The sequence below is a fragment of the Drosophila mojavensis genome, unplaced genomic scaffold, assembly GCF_018153725.1.
Source record: "Drosophila mojavensis isolate 15081-1352.22 unplaced genomic scaffold, ASM1815372v1 contig_36, whole genome shotgun sequence".
Lineage (NCBI taxonomy): Eukaryota > Metazoa > Arthropoda > Insecta > Diptera > Drosophilidae > Drosophila > Drosophila mojavensis.
Genome location: NW_025318858.1, coordinates 24,517,055 through 24,535,565, shown reverse-complemented (window position 1 = coordinate 24,535,565; position 18,511 = coordinate 24,517,055). Strand labels below are relative to the sequence as shown.

At 41.1% G+C, this 18,511-nt stretch overlaps 3 protein-coding genes across 5 annotated transcripts in view; 1 reads left to right on the top strand and 2 right to left on the bottom strand.

Annotated features, from left to right (window-relative positions):
• Positions 1-4,837, top strand: part of LOC6577725 — a 51,731-nt gene extending 46,894 nt beyond the window's left edge. The window contains exon 4 of the mRNA XM_002003639.4: positions 3,067-4,837. Coding sequence (XP_002003675.3) covers positions 3,067-3,912 — 846 coding nt within the window. The 3' untranslated portion in view covers positions 3,913-4,837. The remainder of the gene's footprint in view (positions 1-3,066) is intronic.
• Positions 4,838-10,985: 6,148 nt separating this feature from the next.
• LOC6577723 (coiled-coil domain-containing protein 170) lies at positions 10,986-14,499 on the bottom strand. Its single transcript, XM_002003637.3, has 5 exons — positions 14,113-14,499; positions 13,451-13,576; positions 12,581-13,390; positions 11,607-12,473; positions 10,986-11,531 (listed from the first exon to the last, which is right to left on the bottom strand). Exons 1-5 carry the CDS (start codon positions 14,185-14,187, stop codon positions 10,986-10,988), a joined length of 2,424 nt encoding a protein of 807 aa, XP_002003673.3. The 5' UTR covers positions 14,188-14,499.
• A 1,675-nt stretch (positions 14,500-16,174) lies between these two features.
• Positions 16,175-18,256, bottom strand: LOC6577722. 3 transcript variants are annotated; one of them, XM_002003636.4, is made up of 4 exons: positions 17,472-18,254; positions 17,125-17,279; positions 16,653-17,062; positions 16,175-16,583 (listed from the first exon to the last, which is right to left on the bottom strand). In XM_002003636.4, the coding sequence occupies exons 1-4, from the start codon at positions 18,134-18,136 to the stop codon at positions 16,521-16,523; spliced, it is 1,293 nt and encodes a 430-aa protein (XP_002003672.2). In that variant the 5' UTR covers positions 18,137-18,254; the 3' UTR covers positions 16,175-16,520. The 3 variants fall into 3 exon arrangements, with proteins under 3 accessions (XP_002003672.2, XP_015021288.1, XP_032585160.1); XM_015165802.3 differs by lacking the exon at positions 16,175-16,583 and having other exon boundaries at positions 16,724-16,869; positions 16,935-17,062; positions 17,472-18,256; XM_032729269.2 differs by lacking the exon at positions 16,175-16,583 and having other exon boundaries at positions 16,950-17,062; positions 17,118-17,279; positions 17,472-18,256.
• Between the last annotated feature and the right edge of the window lie 255 nt (positions 18,257-18,511).

The following is an 18,511-nucleotide window of genomic DNA, read 5'->3' as shown; positions in this document are numbered from 1 at the left end:
AACAAAAAAACTGTTGATAAGGCTCTGAGTACGCGCAGTTGGACTGTGAAGATTAAAAATTTCGTTGTGCTTTGTTATCGAAAAGTATTTTTAGTTAAATGATTGTTAAGGTCTATTGCAGCCTATAAGGTGTACTAGAAACGCTGATAGATTATCACAAAATTATCAGCACCTACAACTATTTCATTCAATTTAAGAATGTCGACAAGTTCGTAACTGGAGATTACTCGGCTAGGACTTTTTTTTTTTTTGTACTGAATAATTAATTTAAATTTCGAATAGATAATCCATTCTGAGCTAAATTCTCACCCCTATTCAAATATTCGTCCACATAGACACACCAAATTCCAATTAGGACTCATTATTCACTACGATACTCTGGACTGATTAAGCAGCTATTAGAAGTAGCTAATCAAGAAATCTCTATATATAAACGCAACTATTCATTTATAATGAGCATAAATAACAACCGCTGTTGTCTTTCGATGATTACCTCTATAAATAAAAGCAACGCCAGCGAAAACAAAAGCCAAGCAAAATAATAACGAAATGTTGCGCATACGCCGCGTGGCTTAGATGGGCTTGACATTGAACTTGCTGTTATATCGATGCGACGAAGGCCAGTGGGAGTTGAGCTGGCAGTCAGACAGCTGCAAGCACATTAAATATTCATTTGGTCGATGGTGGCCACAACAATAAAAATGTCAGGCTCGTCCTGCGGGGCAAAACTTGTTTAATTGTTAGACCGAATGTTTGCACAACTGACAATAGACAAGGGTAAAGCCACAGGGAGCGGGCATGAGGGACCATGACGAAGGGACGAGAGACACGTAATGAAGCCACATAAATCTCAGCACCAAATATATTTGCCTGAAACGAACCTCGGCAGAGCGAGGCAATTAATCTTAGAGAGCAAGATATTTTTTTGTGTTTTTCTGCTTTCCTTTAATATTATTAGAGGAGCAGAGCGAGGGACACACATTAAAGACGCTCGACTCGGCACAATAAATGTGCATTCGAGAATCGGGCAAGCCGCTCGACATGCTCGACATGCGCTGTGTGCGTGTAAATTATAGATAACCGCGTTAATGTTGCAACTCCTCGGGAGTAAACTTTGCGCCAACTTTGTCGAGAACTTGGCCTAAAAGTGTGCCACAGCTTCCGCTACTCCAATCTCTCCCTCTCTCTCACACTGGCTCTCTCGCTCTTTCTTTTTGGCTCTGCCAAACCGGAAAAGAGATACACAACATCGCATAGCTTCCGACAGGTCCTGCTGCCTCTTAGCGTCTCGCTCCCTCTCTCTCACTCTCGCTCTCTTTCCTCTCTGTAAATGTGTCGAAATGTTAACTTTTTGCATTTTATATTTTATATTCCTTGGTTTGTATTTGTTTCTGCGTGTGGCATTATTATTTATGGCCTTAGCGTGGTTTTTACTTTAAGTTTTTCAAGTTTTGCTTCGGTTTCGCACTTTCCTTTTTAGCGCTTGATTTTTTTTTTTCTTTTCATTGTTTTTTGCCACTTTCTGTTGCAAATTAGCAATTTAAATAATTTAATTACAGCGTGACCAACAATTTGTGGCGTTAATTAAAACGTGCCCCCGTCCACGTGCCAGGGGTTTACGGGCTTAAAGTTTTGTCGGTTTTGCGGTTCCCTCAAAATGCGCAAAATTTCCACATTTTCACATTTCCATTCATTAGCGCTCTACCAATTGAGTTCGGGTAATCAGGTATTCAATTTCAATCGATCTTATTTGCATTACATGTGAGTTGGGATTTTTTTTTTGCCGCTGAAAATTGATCAATTTGCTGCCAAGTGTGTGCTAAATAATTAAACTTTAATTAACATGACTGTCGATTACATTTCAAATGCTGTTGACTGTGTCCGAACAGCTTGAAAACTGATAAATGACCATTACAAATTATAATTGATATGGTCAATAATGTATGACATAAACTCAAGAGGAGCCTTATTGAAAATAGAAAATTTAGTTTATTGAAATCTGAAACCAAATTTAGATTGATATTTTTATAAACATTTTTTGCGGCAAACTCAAATTAATGAGAATGAAATTATGCAACTAAATATTTATTTTCAAATTTCTGTTTAGATATTTTTAAAATAATTTTTTCTAATCAATAATTTTAAGCTGCTAAAAAAACATGTTCTTAAAATACATACAGCGAAATTTATTATTGAATAATATAGACAAAAATGTATAAAAATGTTTATAAAAATATATTTTTTATCTTCAATTCACTTTACAATTTTAAATTGTTTGCCTTGCCTAGAGCTTAGGAGACGAGTGCCTTGAGACGAGTGCTTAAATATTACGCATACGCAACGTTGCAGACCAATAAATAAAGTGAATTCCAACTATTTTCAGCAAAATTCATTCACAAAGAAATTAGATTTATGCTCACAGATAAATTTTCTGATTGAAGAGACGTATTAATATATATGTATGTATATATAAATTTTCTATTGGCTTAAATAGTTTTGGCAACTGTTGCCCAGCGCATTTTACAGACCATGTTTACGGGTTTTGGAGCGGAAATTGATTGTGTATAATTTCCAGTTGAGCTAACCAGATGAGCGACCACAAACAACAACAACAACAAACAGGGCCACAGAAGTAAACAGAAAGCAGGAGCTGAGACAAAAGTGCAGCCAAAATGCCAAAAGCGCGTGCTGGGGAATTTGCTTTTAGCCAACTTTGAACGTGATGCAACTGAAAGAATAACAAAGTCAGCAAGAGATACCCTGTAGGATAACTATGGAAGGAAAAGAAGACACAGATATCTTTAATTTACAGCTACTTTAGGTAAAAGATGTATAGATCATTGAGATGTAGAGATACGTCTTTTGTCTGATAATGAGCATGCCTAAAACGGCTTGTACAGGGTATACTTAGTATTGCATTGGTGTTATATAATGTGCCAAGCGGCAAACTTCAAAGCCAATCTTCGCCTCCGTGTCCAAAGCCCTAACAAATACAATTGAAAAGCTTTTACACTTAGCCGCAAATCTAATTAAGGATTTTGTGTGTTTCGCTTTGTTCCATTTCAGATGTCACATCAGCAGCAGTTGCAGCAGCAGACACGTCGACGCTTGGGCTCCGTTAGCGACTCGGCGCCACCGTCGGAGTCCAGTGAGGGCACCGCCTCGTCGGAGCAGCGGGATGAGCTGATACTGCATCCGGACTGGTCGGCCCACTCTCAGTCGTCGGCACAGCGCAGCAGCGCCCATGGCACCACGTCGCTCTACAATGCATCCGACATCGATGCGGACACCATCAGCACCGACACGAGCAGCAACACGAATCTATCGGAGTACGAGCGCGGCCAGGTGGAGAGCTTCTTTGCTGGCCTGGGCACCGAGATCTTTGTCAGCGGTGCTCTGGCCAATCTGTACGAGGGCACGGGCAACGATGGCGACTGGCGTCTGGTCTTCACCGGCATACCCGTGATCCTGCACGACAAGGGCAACGCACGGGCTAGGTCCATGCCGCGGCTAACACTGGTGCTGGCTGAGCGCGGCTCGTGCTTCGCACTGTGGTCTGATCGTGTGGACAATCTGTCGAATTATCGAATTGCGGGACCCTCGTTTCACACCATGTGCCTGTCCAGCAATCATCAGCAAATGATTGGCTTCAGCTTCGACTCAACAGATGCGGCTCGCGAGCTCTGGCTGCACGTTGAGCGTCTGGTCAGCGATCCCGAGAACATTGCGCTCTCGGTGCCCGGGCGCAAGCAGAAGAAACAGAAGCGAGTCAAGCCGGCGCCGCTGCCGCCCAAGTCACAGATCTCGCATCCATGCCAGTTCCATCATGTGACCAGCGTGGTGAAGGAGGATAGCGATCGGTACTACAGCATGCAGGCGTTCGGTCCGCCCCATGCGCAGCAGCATCGTTGATCAGGGTCGGGCGCGTGGATCTGGAACACGAGCGCCCTCTGGTGGCAGAATTAGACCCCACCCAACGAATGACACGAAAAGAAAATAAAAGAAATGAAATGAAAGAAACAAAACATAACAAAATTCCAGTCCCAAAACAATTAAAAATATTACTTTAAAAATTGGTTTAGTTTCTAGCTCTAATTCTATCTGATATATGTACATATATAATTATATGTATGTGTATGTATATCTTTATATATTATTTGTTATAGCCAGTTAGACCTAAGTTATGCCAATGTGCGTCCTATACAGCTGTGTGGATCGCGCATTTATCTGTGATACCATTTAGGCGTCTATATATATTGTAGACTTAGCATTCGGCATATTGCAAAAATCAAACAAAACAAATAAATTAAAAATAATAAAATATGATTCAATAGATAATAACAAAAAATAACGAAATAATAAGTTGAATCAATAGATTTAAGACAATTCGAACGAGTTTTATAACGTTTTCTAATATCGTCAACGTACATCTGTCTAAATACAAAATATATGTATGTGCAAATCTATATATATATATATGTATATTTATATATATATATATATATATATACAACAAATGGTTTATAGCTATGGAGTGTATTCGGTCGTATTTTGCATTTTCTGCATTCTTAGAAATTAAATACGTAGTTCATCAAATAAGTCCATATAATCACTAAGCTTGTTTTCTTAACAAATTTTTACTAACTGTTTTACAAAACTACATACATATATATAGTAAATATAACACACATATATATATAGCATATATCTATGATTATTACAAATCGTATGTACATAGCTCTAAGCATTACACATTCAAAAATCGAACCTATGTATTTCTTAATCGTCAAATTGCATACGCGAATGTCAAAATCAAATAAAGCTGAAAAAAAATTAATTTGTTTTTGTTTCATTGATAAATATACTCTATTTTCTATATATATACAGTTCTTATTTTAGGTCTCATTTTCATGTTGAATTGAGTTGAATATATTGAATAAATTGAGTTGAATAAAGTTTTCATTCAATTTGTGGGAAGGTAAGAATTATATGTTGGCCAATTCGTTAGCCCCCATATAGCCAATCATTGCCCTTTAATTGTGCCACCAATTACGATAGCAATTACAATTACCATTTAAATAGTGAAAGACCAGAGAAGAAGCGCAGAGTGTAAAGTAAAGTAAAGAGTGCCCGCATAATTAATCAAAGGGCATGGAAAAACTTTCGATTTGCTGCTGATGAAGTTGTTGTTGTAGATTCTGTTGTTGCTGCTGCTGCTCTTACTATTGTTGTTGCTGTTGCTGCTGTTACTATTGTTGTTGCTGTTGCTTTTGCTGCTATTGTTGGTGCTGCTGCTGTTGTTGCTGCTATTCATTTCACTAAAGATGTTGCCACTGTGGCAGGTGTTGTTGCTGCTGCTGCACCTTCTGCCATTGCTGTTGCTGTTGCAACTGCTACTATTGCTGTTGCTGTTGCTATTGCTGTTGCTATTGCTGTTGCTGCTACTGTTGCTGCTGCTGTTACTGTTGTTGTTGCTGCTGCTATTGCTGCTATTGTTGGTGCTGCTGCTGTTGCTGTTGTTGCCATTCATTTCACTAAAGATGTTGCCACTGTGGCAGGTGTTGTTGCTGCTGCTGCACCTTCTGCCATTGCTGTTGCTGTTGCAACTGCTACTATTGCTGTTGCTGTTGCTATTGCTGTTGCTATTGCTGTTGCTGCTACTGTTGCTGCTGCTGTTACTGTTGTTGTTGCTGCTGCTATTGCTGCTATTGTTGGTGCTGCTGCTGTTGCTGTTGTTGCTGCCATTCATTTCACTAAAGATGTTGCCACTGTGGCAGGTGTTGTTGCTGCTGCTGCACCTTCTGCCATTGCTGTTGCTGTTGCTGCTGCTGTTGCTGTTGCAACTGCTACTATTGCTATTGCTGTTTTCGTTGCTGTTGCCATTACTGCTGTTGCTGCTGCTACTGTTGCTGCTACTGCCATTGCTGTTGCTGTTGCTGTTAATTTCACTGAGGATGTTGCTATTGATATGGTAGTTACTATTGCTTCTACTGCTGCTGCTGCTGTTGCTACGACTACAGCTGTTAGCAGAGTTGCTGTTGTTAAGGCTCTTACTTCCCCTGCTGCTGCTGCTGCTGATTGACTGCAGTAAACGCAATAAAAGTATTTAAGTCACGTGACAAAAACACTTCACAGTGCTATTGATGCTACTAAAGCCACTGCTCTTATTGTTGTTGTTAATGTCGTTGTTGCAGTTGTTGCTGCTGTTGTTATTGCTGTTGCCTCTCCTGCTGACGCTGCGGCAGCTGAGTGACTGCCACAAGTGCAATAAAAGTATTTAAATCATTTGACACCAGCAACGCCGAATGCTGCTGCTGCCGTTGCTGCTACGTTGGTTGGTTGAATGCAGCTACAATTGCTATTTGGCTGAGGTTAATAGTCCGGGGGGAGGGGCCTGCTGTGTAAGTACCACCAATGCAGGCCGCAATAAGCATTTATGCTAATTAAGACACATCGAGTGCCACTCAGCAGCGACCCACGGGACAGACGAGGTGAGGATGAGACTGGCGCTGAGGTGCGGTCAGCCCCAGTGGCTGCGGCTCTGCTCAATATTATGAATGTGCTTGCATTTTATGGTCGTTTTATTGCTGTTGTTGGTTTCATGTAGATTGCCATTATTAATGCCATTATTCAGCACATTTATTACGCATATATTTCGTGCTGCGGCCATTTCAACAATTTAAATGTTTTCAACATTTTCAACATTTCATGTCAACGCAGTTAAATAACGAACGCGCTTGCGGCCTAACATCAAAAGAGTCAGCAAGTAACAAAAATATTGTAATGTATTAGAAAATCTCTTTGAAAGTTTTATTTGGCGAAAAATCTTTTAACAGTATTTTGTAAATAAATCGAAAATTAACAACACATTGAATGTGGAAAATTTTGATATTGAATTTACGAAATAATATTTTTGAATCGGTATCAAAACTCTTAAAGTTTTCAGCACTTGCAATTAGTGTCTAATTTATTCAAAGTAAAAGTCAGATTTTAAGCTATGTACTATTACTAAGTTAAATTATGCATGATTTCTCGAATTATAAGCTCCTCTATATAACGAAAATGTGGAAAATAATCTCTACCATTTCGCCTGCTTTGCTCTATCTTCCTCTGCCTGCATTTCAAACATTTTGCAATTTCAATAACCACTCCATCAACAATAGAATTTTTGGCCAACTGATGCCGATTGAAATTTCTACAACAGACAAACAAATTGCAAATTTGTAGCCAAAATTGCATCAAGTTTCACTGATTTTAGTTCGCTCGAACACTGCCAGTTTTTTCTTATAACTGCAACAAGTCTATAATCAGGCTTTTTCGTTTTAATATGCTTGTTTTAAATATTGTGTTGTATTACGCAAATATTCCAAATATTATAGATTTTTTTTTATTATTTTCGACTCGCTATAATCAATGCTTATTTCATTTAAGCCAGATAAATTCATGAAATATTTGTATTTTTGTGCACAAAAACAGAGAAAACGCTATGGCTCTCTCCCACGTTGCCTTGGCGTCTCTATTCCCCCTCCCTCTCTACCACCCCTCCCCTTCTTCTTCTCTTTTTCCCATACCCCCATAATTTTCCCCATTTTAGCGCTAGCCCCTTCTTATGCCTTAGCTATATTTGAATTTCAACTTTTAATCGAGATTTTGTAAGCGGATTTGGCCACAACAAAAAAAATAAATAAATTTTGCACTGCTGTTGCACCCATTGAAATTCTCTTCGTACATGCCACAGAATGTTGCTAGGGCAAAATGGGGAAGCTCAAAATTTCTGCTTTGTATTTGCCGATGATCTGCAAATGCATAAAATTTATTTTCATTTGCAGCACTCAACTGCTGCTTTGGCGTCTGCTTTACAGTTGATGCCGCATAATGTGGCACATGCATTTACCAATTGTGCGTGGGTGTGCGGGTGTGCTGCCAACAAAGCCGCAAACATTTTGATGATTTTAGTTGACTTGCTGCAAAGCTGCGGCTTAATTGTTGTTGCAAACAATAAGCGGAAGCTTGCGGTGTGTGTGTGTGGTCGGAGTGTGTCTGTGCTATGGTGTTTGTGTGGTATTGCGTTTGTGTGTGTGTGTGTGTGTCTTGTCGCATGTCGTAAGTAAATCTGTGCAGATTCGTGTAACTGAATATTTGCGTGCAAAATGTTAAAGCTGTTTAAACACCCAAAGAGACGCAAGGCTCATGCCGCATGCCACATGCCACATGCCACATGCCGCATGCCGCATGCCTCATCAACATCGTCAACAGCATCTTTCGCAATCAAAATGCAAGTCAGGCGCTGAACAGGCATTCCAGATTATACTGTTTGTGCCTGCCTTTGAAAAACCATTAAATCTGCTAAAGCTGAGCTGAGAAATATATCCACAATTCCACTTTCAAGGTGAGGCGCCTACGAGTGTGCTTTGGTTTTTTGCTCTCAGGACATCTTAGGCAAACACGTGTTTTGTACTGTAAATAACACGTACACACACATACCTATGACCTTATACCAAAACAACCTCAAGCTACAAAATAGAAACTTAAAGTTAGATACCTACATATGCCATAGCTTTAAATTGTATTTTGAAAAATTGCTAAAAAGAAAAAAATAGAAAAAACAGAGAAAAATATGCGTAAATTCATTTCATTTATTCAAATGTAAAATATGAAAATTTGACACATTGAATGATTAAACATTCAAATGCAACTCAAGTGATTTACAGGGTATAACAATTAGAAGAAACTGCTGTAAGACTTCAATAGTTATATCACACGATATATCTATATATGTGCATGCATACATGCACACGATATGTGCGCACATTTCAATTTCTATGGGAATCCCATTTGCCACGTAGGTTGGCCTACTTCCTAGTTGCCACGCCCCACACTCAACTGACGGCTTTGACACGTCCGAAAGTGATTCAATGGCGTCCACAACCTGGACATTTCACAAACAGGTGACACAGCGGGCGAAAGATAGAGATGGATGAGAGGGAGAGGGGCAGGCGAAAAACATATTGCTTTTGAAGCCTGAACACACACATTTTGAAACATTCAAATTGTCAACATTTGAATTGGAATTAGTTCAACTGAAATGGAACGTGTCTATATTTGTATATGGCTATTATATACCTATGGATATATACTACCTCATGTACTACCTATATGTACTACCTCAATTCGTACACGAAATGCCAATTATAAATTAATGTTTATCAATTTGCACAAACAGCAAATCCAGCAGCTGCTGCATATCAATGTAAGCTGCGCTTCAATCTATTTCATTAATTGTTTTGCTGAAATCAAAACTATTTACTTTGTTTGATTAAACACAAATGTTATAATTTTAATTAGAATTGAATCAACTGTTGGTGTAAGGTATTCTAGTCGAAAAGAATAAAAGCTATTTGAAATTATTAATATTAAAATTATATAATCATAATATTTTCAAAAACCTATTATTTTTAGTAGCATGATTGATATGCTTATATTATTTACCACATTTTGCACAGTATTTATTCATTTTCATTTCATATACATTATTTCAGATTTCATATACATTAGAGATCAGATTGCATCATCTACCGTAAAATCTTTAAGACTGCAAAAATTGCTCCAAGAAGGGAGAAAGTTGAAAATTAATTACAGAAAACATTCAAATCATGTTTTTTTAATTTCTTATTTATTTATTATTATTTCCAAACCATATCTCGAATTACTTTGAAAATCCGACAGTAGCTAAATTAAATTGATGCATGTTTGCTGCAAATCTGAAATCTAATTTCACACAAGATCAGGCAAGAGCCAAGAGGCAAGAGGCAAGAGCCGGGAGCTCGTTTGCTAGCTAACCCAAAGAATTTTGCCGCACCTGAGTGACTTTAGCTCTAATGAGCGAATCTCCGCATGTTGCGCACACACACACACTGATATACTTATGCACACACCCATGTGTGTGTGCGAGAGATCATAAGTCGCATTTGGTGGCTGCAGTTGGAAAAGGAGACGCAGATCAAAGAGCAAACCTGTTATGTAGGGGTGTCTGCGGGAGGTGTGGCTGACCGTGCAACGCGTGTATGTGGCAAGATCAGTAAAACGAGCATATGTGGACTGCCACAGAGTGGGGCTACAGTCAGCAGCATGCTTTTTGCCAGCATTCTTCAATACCGACTGCAACGGCGACTGCGTTCTGACCGAGTGCAACGAATCTGGCATTCCCCTTGCCCTTTGGCTGTCTGCCAGCAGCCAGTCAAGCGGGTCGGGATCTTATGCCACAGCGCATGGCGGGGAGTCAAGTTCATTGCACCGCCGTCTGGTGCTAATGTCTGCCGTTCTCCGTTCACGTGTCGCGTCATTTCCCATTTGCTAAACGCTCTCCAAAATTATGCATCTTGATTGGCAGCTCAAAACTGTTTGAATATCAAAAATGCAAATTTGTTGCACTTTTGATTAATTACAGACTTGGAAGCGCTACTGCAATGAGCCCCAGAAACTGGTTGCATGTCACATTTCAATTATTTTCCATTTGACAACTGCGTAAATTTGCAAAGAAAATGCGTTTCCTAGTTTACATACGTTGTGGTGCGAAACTTGGCTTAAATGAGTTTCACAGCAGGCAGGTATTGTTTGAATGTTTATCACAAAGGCAAATGGCGCCATCTATTGATTGTTGTATACAAAACTCAATTGAGCTGCAGTGAAAATCAAGTTTTAGATATCGAAACTCTGTTTTGTAACTGGCAGCATTTATTTGTGTATAACAAATGTGTGTTCCAACATTTTTAGCACAGACACACACCGCACTATCAGCTGCTATGTTTGTAAAGGGGAAGCCCCTAAATATAATGCATTGAATAAGCGGACGCTTCGAAATTGATTAAAAATTAAAAATTTATTTATTGTATGGCTAAGCTAATAAAAAAGTTTTCTTTACAAATGTTTTTGCTTTTATAAAACATATAAATATATGAAATAAAGTTATTTAGACAAGCTATAACCTAAATATACTTGCTCTTAAAGTCATAGTCCTCGTCACAGCTGCCGGCCGAATTGTTGCTCAACAACGGATCCTTGCAGCCGTGGTGCAAACGATGCACATCCGAGTCAAAGCACTCGTCGTGCAGACGCTTATCGCGACTCTTGCTGCGCTGCCTCTGATGACGACCATGCAAGGTTGAGTGGGTGTGTCCGTGCGAATGGGCGTGGTCGTGATGATGACCACTGCCCGTAGTGGTGTGGCGATGCATGCTCTCCGGACTCAGATCACGCGGTGGGCGGCAATGGCTAGACGGTGGCACGGGATCATCGAAGCGCGGACAAGGATGATCGCCAACGGGCGAGGCAGTCTCATATCGTTTAGAGAGCAGGGTAAACTCCTGGTGGGCAGAGCAAAGCGCTTGCAGACGATGCAGCAGATCCGTTTCGGGCAGATCTCTCAAATGCAAAGTGCGCGCGACCGAAGTGCGGAACGACTGCAAGTGCGAGAGGCGTTGATTCGTATCCGATAGTTGGGCACTCAGACGGCTAACGTCGTCACGCAGAGACTACCAGGAGAGAGATCAAAATAAGCATTACCAATAATAACCACAAAAACTAACCACAAAATAAACCCAACTCACATTAATGAGCGCCTCGTCACGGCAGCGTCGATTTTGATTGGATTCGCAGGCGGATTTCATGCGTTCCTTCATCGCGTTCAGCTGCGAGAGCAGTCTAGTCTTCTCATCCTCCAGATCACAGATCTGTGTGCTAAGCTCGTCAATCTTACGTGCACGCTCCAGTGCTGTGATCTTGTACTCCACAGCCTCCGCCAACTGTGCTTTGACCTCAGCGATTTGGGTGCGTGCATCGGCGAGCTGAGCGCTCAGCTTATCCACTTGCTTGGCCGCCTTTTTGGCACGGCAGACGGCGTCGTCTCGTTCGCCTTGCAGCATACATTTGCCGCGTGCCCCGTCCTCAATGATGGCCAGTTTGCGACGCAGCAGCTCCAGATGGAGATCTCGGCGTTGCACCTGCTCCCTCAAAACGCGCACGCGGCGCTGCAAATTGTAGACACTGCTGCTCTCCTTGATCGGCAGATCGTGGCAGGAACGCTCGCGTCTAAGCTTCCCTTGACCGGCATGATGATGATGATGGTGCTGATGATGATGATCGCAACAGCTTTTCTCCAAATCATGGTCACAGTGCGCAGCTAAACGCTCGGCACGCTCCAACAGGCTTTCGGCCATGATATTGGTGTCAGCTCCCAGTGCAGGTGGAGCCGTGCATTCGCTCCAGTTGAGCGCATTGGCCAGCCGCTGCAGGTACTCGGACAGACCCATGTGATCCTTGCGCAGCGTGTGTATTTCCTCATGACACTTTTCCAGTCGCTCGGCCAGCTCACACTTTTCCGCCTCACTCGAACGTAAACGGCACTCCGCGGACTCGCGCGACTCCTTCAGCTTTTCGTGCTCGCTGCTAAGCTGATCGCGCAACGAGTGCAATTGCTATGAAAGTAGGGGAACAGAGAAAGGGAAATTAGACATTGAGAGAGAGACATTGAGAGAGAGAGAGAGAGAGAGAGAGAGAGAAGTGTGGAGTAATCCCAACTCACCGCCTGCAAAGCCTGATTCTCGCCGAGCAGCTCGCGCAGCTTATCTTTGATCAAAGTCTCGCAGGGTTCGGGCACATTCACCAAATGACTGAGATTCCGTAGAAACTGTAGCCGATCGCCTTGGATGCGATCCAGATTATTTTGCAGCCGATGGCATCGCGATTCGAAGCCACGCAGCTCCTCCTTCAGTTTCTCGCCATTTATCTCCGATTCGGTGAGACGATCGCGTTGTATTTGTAAGTCCCGCTCGTACTGGCGACACCGACCCTCCAGCTCATGATTGTGGTTGCCGGCGCCGTCCAGCTGAGCGCTCAGGCGCTGCTTCTCAATGTTAGCCAACGACTTCAAATTAAGTAGCTCGTTTTCGCAAGAGCTGAGGGTTTCGCAGGTGGATGTGACCTTCGCCTTGGCGCGCTGCAGCTCGATCACCAGCTCCTCCACACGGGACACAACACACTCGGCCGACGCATGGACATTCTCGTCGAGGCCCAGGCAGGCGCTCAGGCGTCGCAGCAGCTCGTGATACTGGGCCTTGGCCTGCTCCTTGTGGGACTCCTCGCTGGCAGCGTGCGCCTCCACGTGCTGCAACTTGCAGACCAGCTCCTTGTTGCGCTCATCCGAGCAGCGCTTCTCGCGCTGCAACGTCTCTATGGTGGCATCACAGCGCGTCTGCACCGCATGCTCCCGCTGTTCGGCCGCCTGCAGTCGACTCTGCAGAGATGCGATCAATGCCGTCTGCCGTGCCGCCTGGGCACGCAGATTCTCCACATCCGATTCGCGACCACACAAAGCACTGCGCACTTCAGCCAGCTAAAACAGTTGATACTATTAAAGCCACTCCTAGCTCCCTAGCACCATATCACTTCTCACCTCAGCAGTCAGACGCTCCTTTTTGTACGACAAGGCGGCCAATTCACTGCGCAGAGTCGTCGTCAGATCGATGCCATGATGATGTTCTGTCACTGTAATCCCTGTATTTCCACAAGAATTGTCCAGCTGCAAAGCAGACAGCGTTACTTGAATAAGCCAAAAACTTAACTAAAATCGGTAGCACAAATGAAACTTCTGTTTATGAATAGATCAGAAATGTCGCTTATTGGGGATACGAATTTTCGTGTACTCATTTTCTAATTTTTAAAACTCATAACCAAGCTCATAAGCTAAGAAAATAGCCCTTCCACTTCTGCTAATGAGAGACTATACTTATATCTCTCTTCAGTTAATGAGCATATGAATTGCTTCATTTTCCAATTATTAGATTATACAATATTAATTTCTTCCCAACGAATGTGCGTTTCTCAAAAACTTTTTCTAAGCTCTGTTGCTCACTGCCCTTAATAATACTCTCCCTGAACTCCGTATATAGTTAACTTTACATATAGAACTTTTATTAAGAGAAATAAGTATTTAGAACTTATTTTTAAAACTCGAATTAAATTTACTTCAATCAATTGAAAAATGTTCTTTTCTTTCAAGACTCTCAAACTATTCATCAGAAAGTCTGTCATTCACTATAATATTTGTTGCCATACCAGATGATGATGATGCGGAGATAAACCACCACTGAGACCCAGATGATGGTGATGCAGATGATTGTCACTGGGCATATTTTGCACAAATTATAAACAAATTTCGTTTCTTTATTTATTTTTTTTTCTAGGTATCCCAACGAACCGTTCAATGAAAGCGCTCGACGCGAACTAAGCCCTGTGGCTAGACCTCCTGTATTTCCTACAAGCCGTGGGGCATTGACAACAGCCTAACAACTGTGAATTTACCTCAACATAACATCACACAAACAATATAAAATACTCGTGATTTATGCTCCAGCCTGGTTTGGGGGTCGAAAGAACGGGTTGGCAGGGTGCCGACATAAGTGAAAACGAGCTCAATGGCATTGTATGGGGAAGTTGCAAGGAGTTTAGGGGAGCTCCAACTCACCAAGCATGAGGTTTGCACATTCCAAACTTTTCTCAGTTTGTTTTCCGTTATTTGGGTCATTCACATGGCAAATGCAATTCAAGCCAAAGCAACATACGCACGCAAGCCGAGATATGGAAAGCGATTGCCTCGAGGCGGACTGGAGGACGCCTCGAGCACAGTGTTTAGCTTCATTTTTTTCATCACTCAACCGGAAACGGAAATTGAGGCGTACAATTGCCAGCTATGCTTGCGATCAATAAAAACTAGCTAGCATGTGCATAGTTGTAGAGATTAAGGAAATATTTAGATCTAAACTATATGTAGACTCAGGCGACATCCTAATTTTTATGTTCTTTAATTTACAGGTATTTCTAGGAGCTGCAACCTAATCATTCTTTTTCTAAATACATATTTTATTACTTTTATGTATCTATCTAATTTATTTATTGCCCAAATTATGTGAGTAACTATGTTGATTTTAAACCACTGTGCAGTTAAATATAATGCAAATCACTTTGAGCCATCGATAGTTGCTCACTCACAAAAAAAAGAAGAACAAAAACAACAGTGGCAAAAGTTTTTGAGCCTTAACAACCGCATAAATTTCACACCAGAAAAATAACGAATTTTAATTATTGATATGACTGACTGCTTAATACCCTGTACTCAGTATATGAAGATCACAATGTAAGCAGAAGCTGTTCTATTTATTATTCGATTTCTTAGTCTGAAGAGGTATCTGTAGAGCCAGTAACTCATCAGTGTTTCTGCCTGACATATTAAAATGTACATTGTGTAAAATGAATATACCTGTTTTCACTTTGTATGCAGAGTATAGAAGTAGGTAGCAGCAAAGTTTTCCACGTTGATAAGGCGGTAATTATGTGCATAGAAAGCTCAATTTGCCAAAAGGAAATTATATGAAACACATATGGATATGTAGACACATATACATATGTATGTTTATATGCATATGTATAGGTACACTCAGATGGTTTTATTACACATTCTTATGGAATATAAAATTCGCCGTATTATGGCGATTTGTCACATGATTTTCGGGCAACTGGAGGCAAATTAAAGTCAGGCAAAGATATCGCCAGAACTTACCGCAACGGAGGAGCATGCAGCGCTTGCCAAGGGAGCTTCTGGTGACATTGGCAATGAAGCGGAGGACGACAGCTTTCCGCATAGGAGCTCAAAAGCATACCAGTCCTCGGCTGTGTTGCCGTTTGTGTCGGGCCGCAGATTTGCTGGCATATCGAACAAAAAAAAAAAATATGTATCTACTTAAATAAATAACTGCGATTTCGTGTAGCTGCGTTTGAACCGTGTACAAATTCTACTATTCTATCTATTTTCAAACTGTAAATATACGAACAACAAACAACAAACAACCTGGCAACAGTCGCATGTTGCAAAAGCTATGCTACAACCAGTTGCCAGGCGCATAAATAACGATACATAAAATGCCCCTTCCAGTGTGGGCGGGCAGCCAAACACGTGGGCGTTACTAGGACAATGAATGGCATAAAAGAAGTGCGAAGAGTATCCGATTAGTATATACTCTGGAAGTGCGATCGATGCATACTAAAGAATGATCTCAGCTGTAGCATTTATACTATTTAACTGACTTTCTCTGCTACATCATGATTACAGTCCATATAAAGGTTTACTTTAAACACATTTTTTATTATCTACACCGATACTTGAATGAATAAAACATCTGTACAGGGTGTAAGCACACACATCCATAATTTTTGCAGCTTGGACAAATGCATTTCAGTAAATGTTTGCGCAAAAGTTGTTTCGTTTGTTTAGCTTGACTTTGATTTTGATATGGGAGTCAACGAAAAGTCCCTCCTTATTTTGGACAATTTGTGATGAATTCGATTCTATTCCACTTCCAGGTTTATGAATTTGAACCTTACGTCTGATATGGCTTTGTTTAGGTTGCCAACGAAGCTAAATAGCTGTTGTTTGACTACTGCTAGGCGACTTGTAATTTGAATGCATATTACTTCTTTTTCTTCTTCTTGATATTTTCAATCAATGTGCTTTTTCTGCTTCTGGAGCCCATCTAGGAAATGGAGAATCCGGACTCGAATTATATTTGAAATAAAATTATAGGGCGCTAAAAGAAACTTACAGAGCTTGCTCTTGTTGCTCGACGTAAAATGGGTGCTTGCTCTAATTCAATGAGTTCCCTAACCTCGCTAACTCGACGCCTAAACCTTTCCACTTCCTCCTGGTGGAATTTGAGATCATCTTTGGCCTTTACCCAAAGAGAACGCGTTATGTTACACTTCAGTTCAGCGGCCTCTAAGTCGACTTCGAGACGTTCCTGCCATTCGGATATTGACGACCTATAGGAATCTATTGAATATTGATAAACAAAGTCAACAAATCCAAATGTGGCGACATCCAGCACCATCTTATTTTGCAGCTGCTTTATCTCATCCGCATAGACATTCTCCTTCTTCTGCAACAACATTTGAGCCTGATCACTACAGCTGCGCAGCCAATTACTGCGATAGCGCATCTCAATAAGTGATAGAGCTGCAAAATAAAGACTCAATCAGGCTCGGATCAGATAATATCTATAAGATCTCACAACTTGCCATCTGTTTTGTCACCCTCGGCCTCCAATTCGAGACCGCATTGTGGTGAAGTACGAAATGAGCTACCCCGGATTATTGAATCGAGATTGTGGTAGACCCTGCGCAAGTCGTTTAACTCTTTAACCCACGTTGAGTTCACCTCATAGTTCGAATCGCTAAAAAATTAATACAAAATATATAAATATTTTAGTCAGCCATTGGCGAGAGGTAAACCAATAGTTTAGAAACCTTGTGGAGCCCTGTATAGCCTTAATATTAAATTAATTAACTTGAAGCGATTCAAGATGTATGACCATGATGACACATGTCTTTGAATCATAAATATAGCAGTTGCCAGTCTGACTCACTTTATTATCGACGAAGTGTTGCATATATCGCGACCATTCTTAAAGTCTTCCCTGATTAATTCGAGAAGGCGTATGATTTCATTGAGATCGGTGCAGAACTTGGCACAATTCAAATCCGCCTTCGATCTATCCATAATCAAAACATCCAAATAGAGTTGATTGACTCTCTGGCGACGTAGGAAAAACTCCAGCGACCAATGAAACAGGTGGTGCGGTATTTCGATAGCCTCCCCAGGCCAAATATGTAGTTGTGTATCGATTTGCTTTCTTAGTCTAACGGAGAGGAATTGTATGGCAGCCTTTTGGAACTGGTAGAGACAAACGGTATAGAGCTTCTCCAACTGTTCAGACGTTAGGGATGGCCGATAATGCGATATAGATTCAGAAGGCGGTGCCATTTGAGATTTCCTCAGCATATCGAATATCGCGATCCCCTCAGCAGTTGTTGAATCATAACGAATCGCCTCAACTTTTGGGACCTGACGCCTTTGTGTGACATCACGCTCGACGGCTACGAATAAGCTTTTAAGAAATTCATCGCGACATAGAGAGGCATCCGTATGCTCCGGCAATGGATATGACATAAGCTGTGTTTCAACATTGTCGAAAAGGGAATCATACGACCAAAGGTCATCGTCACTTTTGATCGACGGCGTTTGGCTCATCTTTTTGATCGGTTTTGACTTTTAACCTTTTTTTTTTTTTTTTTTTTTTGTGAAGTATTGTTTTTAGATATTTAACGTTGTGTGTGTTGTATAAAAACTTAATTTTAAATGGGGTAAAATCATTCTGAGCTGTTAAAATCGTGTTTGACGTTACATTTTTGAAACATGGAATCTATAGGAATACTTTTGTTAATATAATAATCAAGAATGGATCCCGAACTCAGGAAACAAAGGCGCAAAGCAGATTTTAAGAGATTACAACTTATCTCCTATTACTGAAGAGATGCAGCACTTTTCTCTAGAATAGATCTCACAAAGAATGAAGAAATGAAAAAGAAGGCAGACTTGATGCTCGCTTCCGGTCAGTCGTGCACG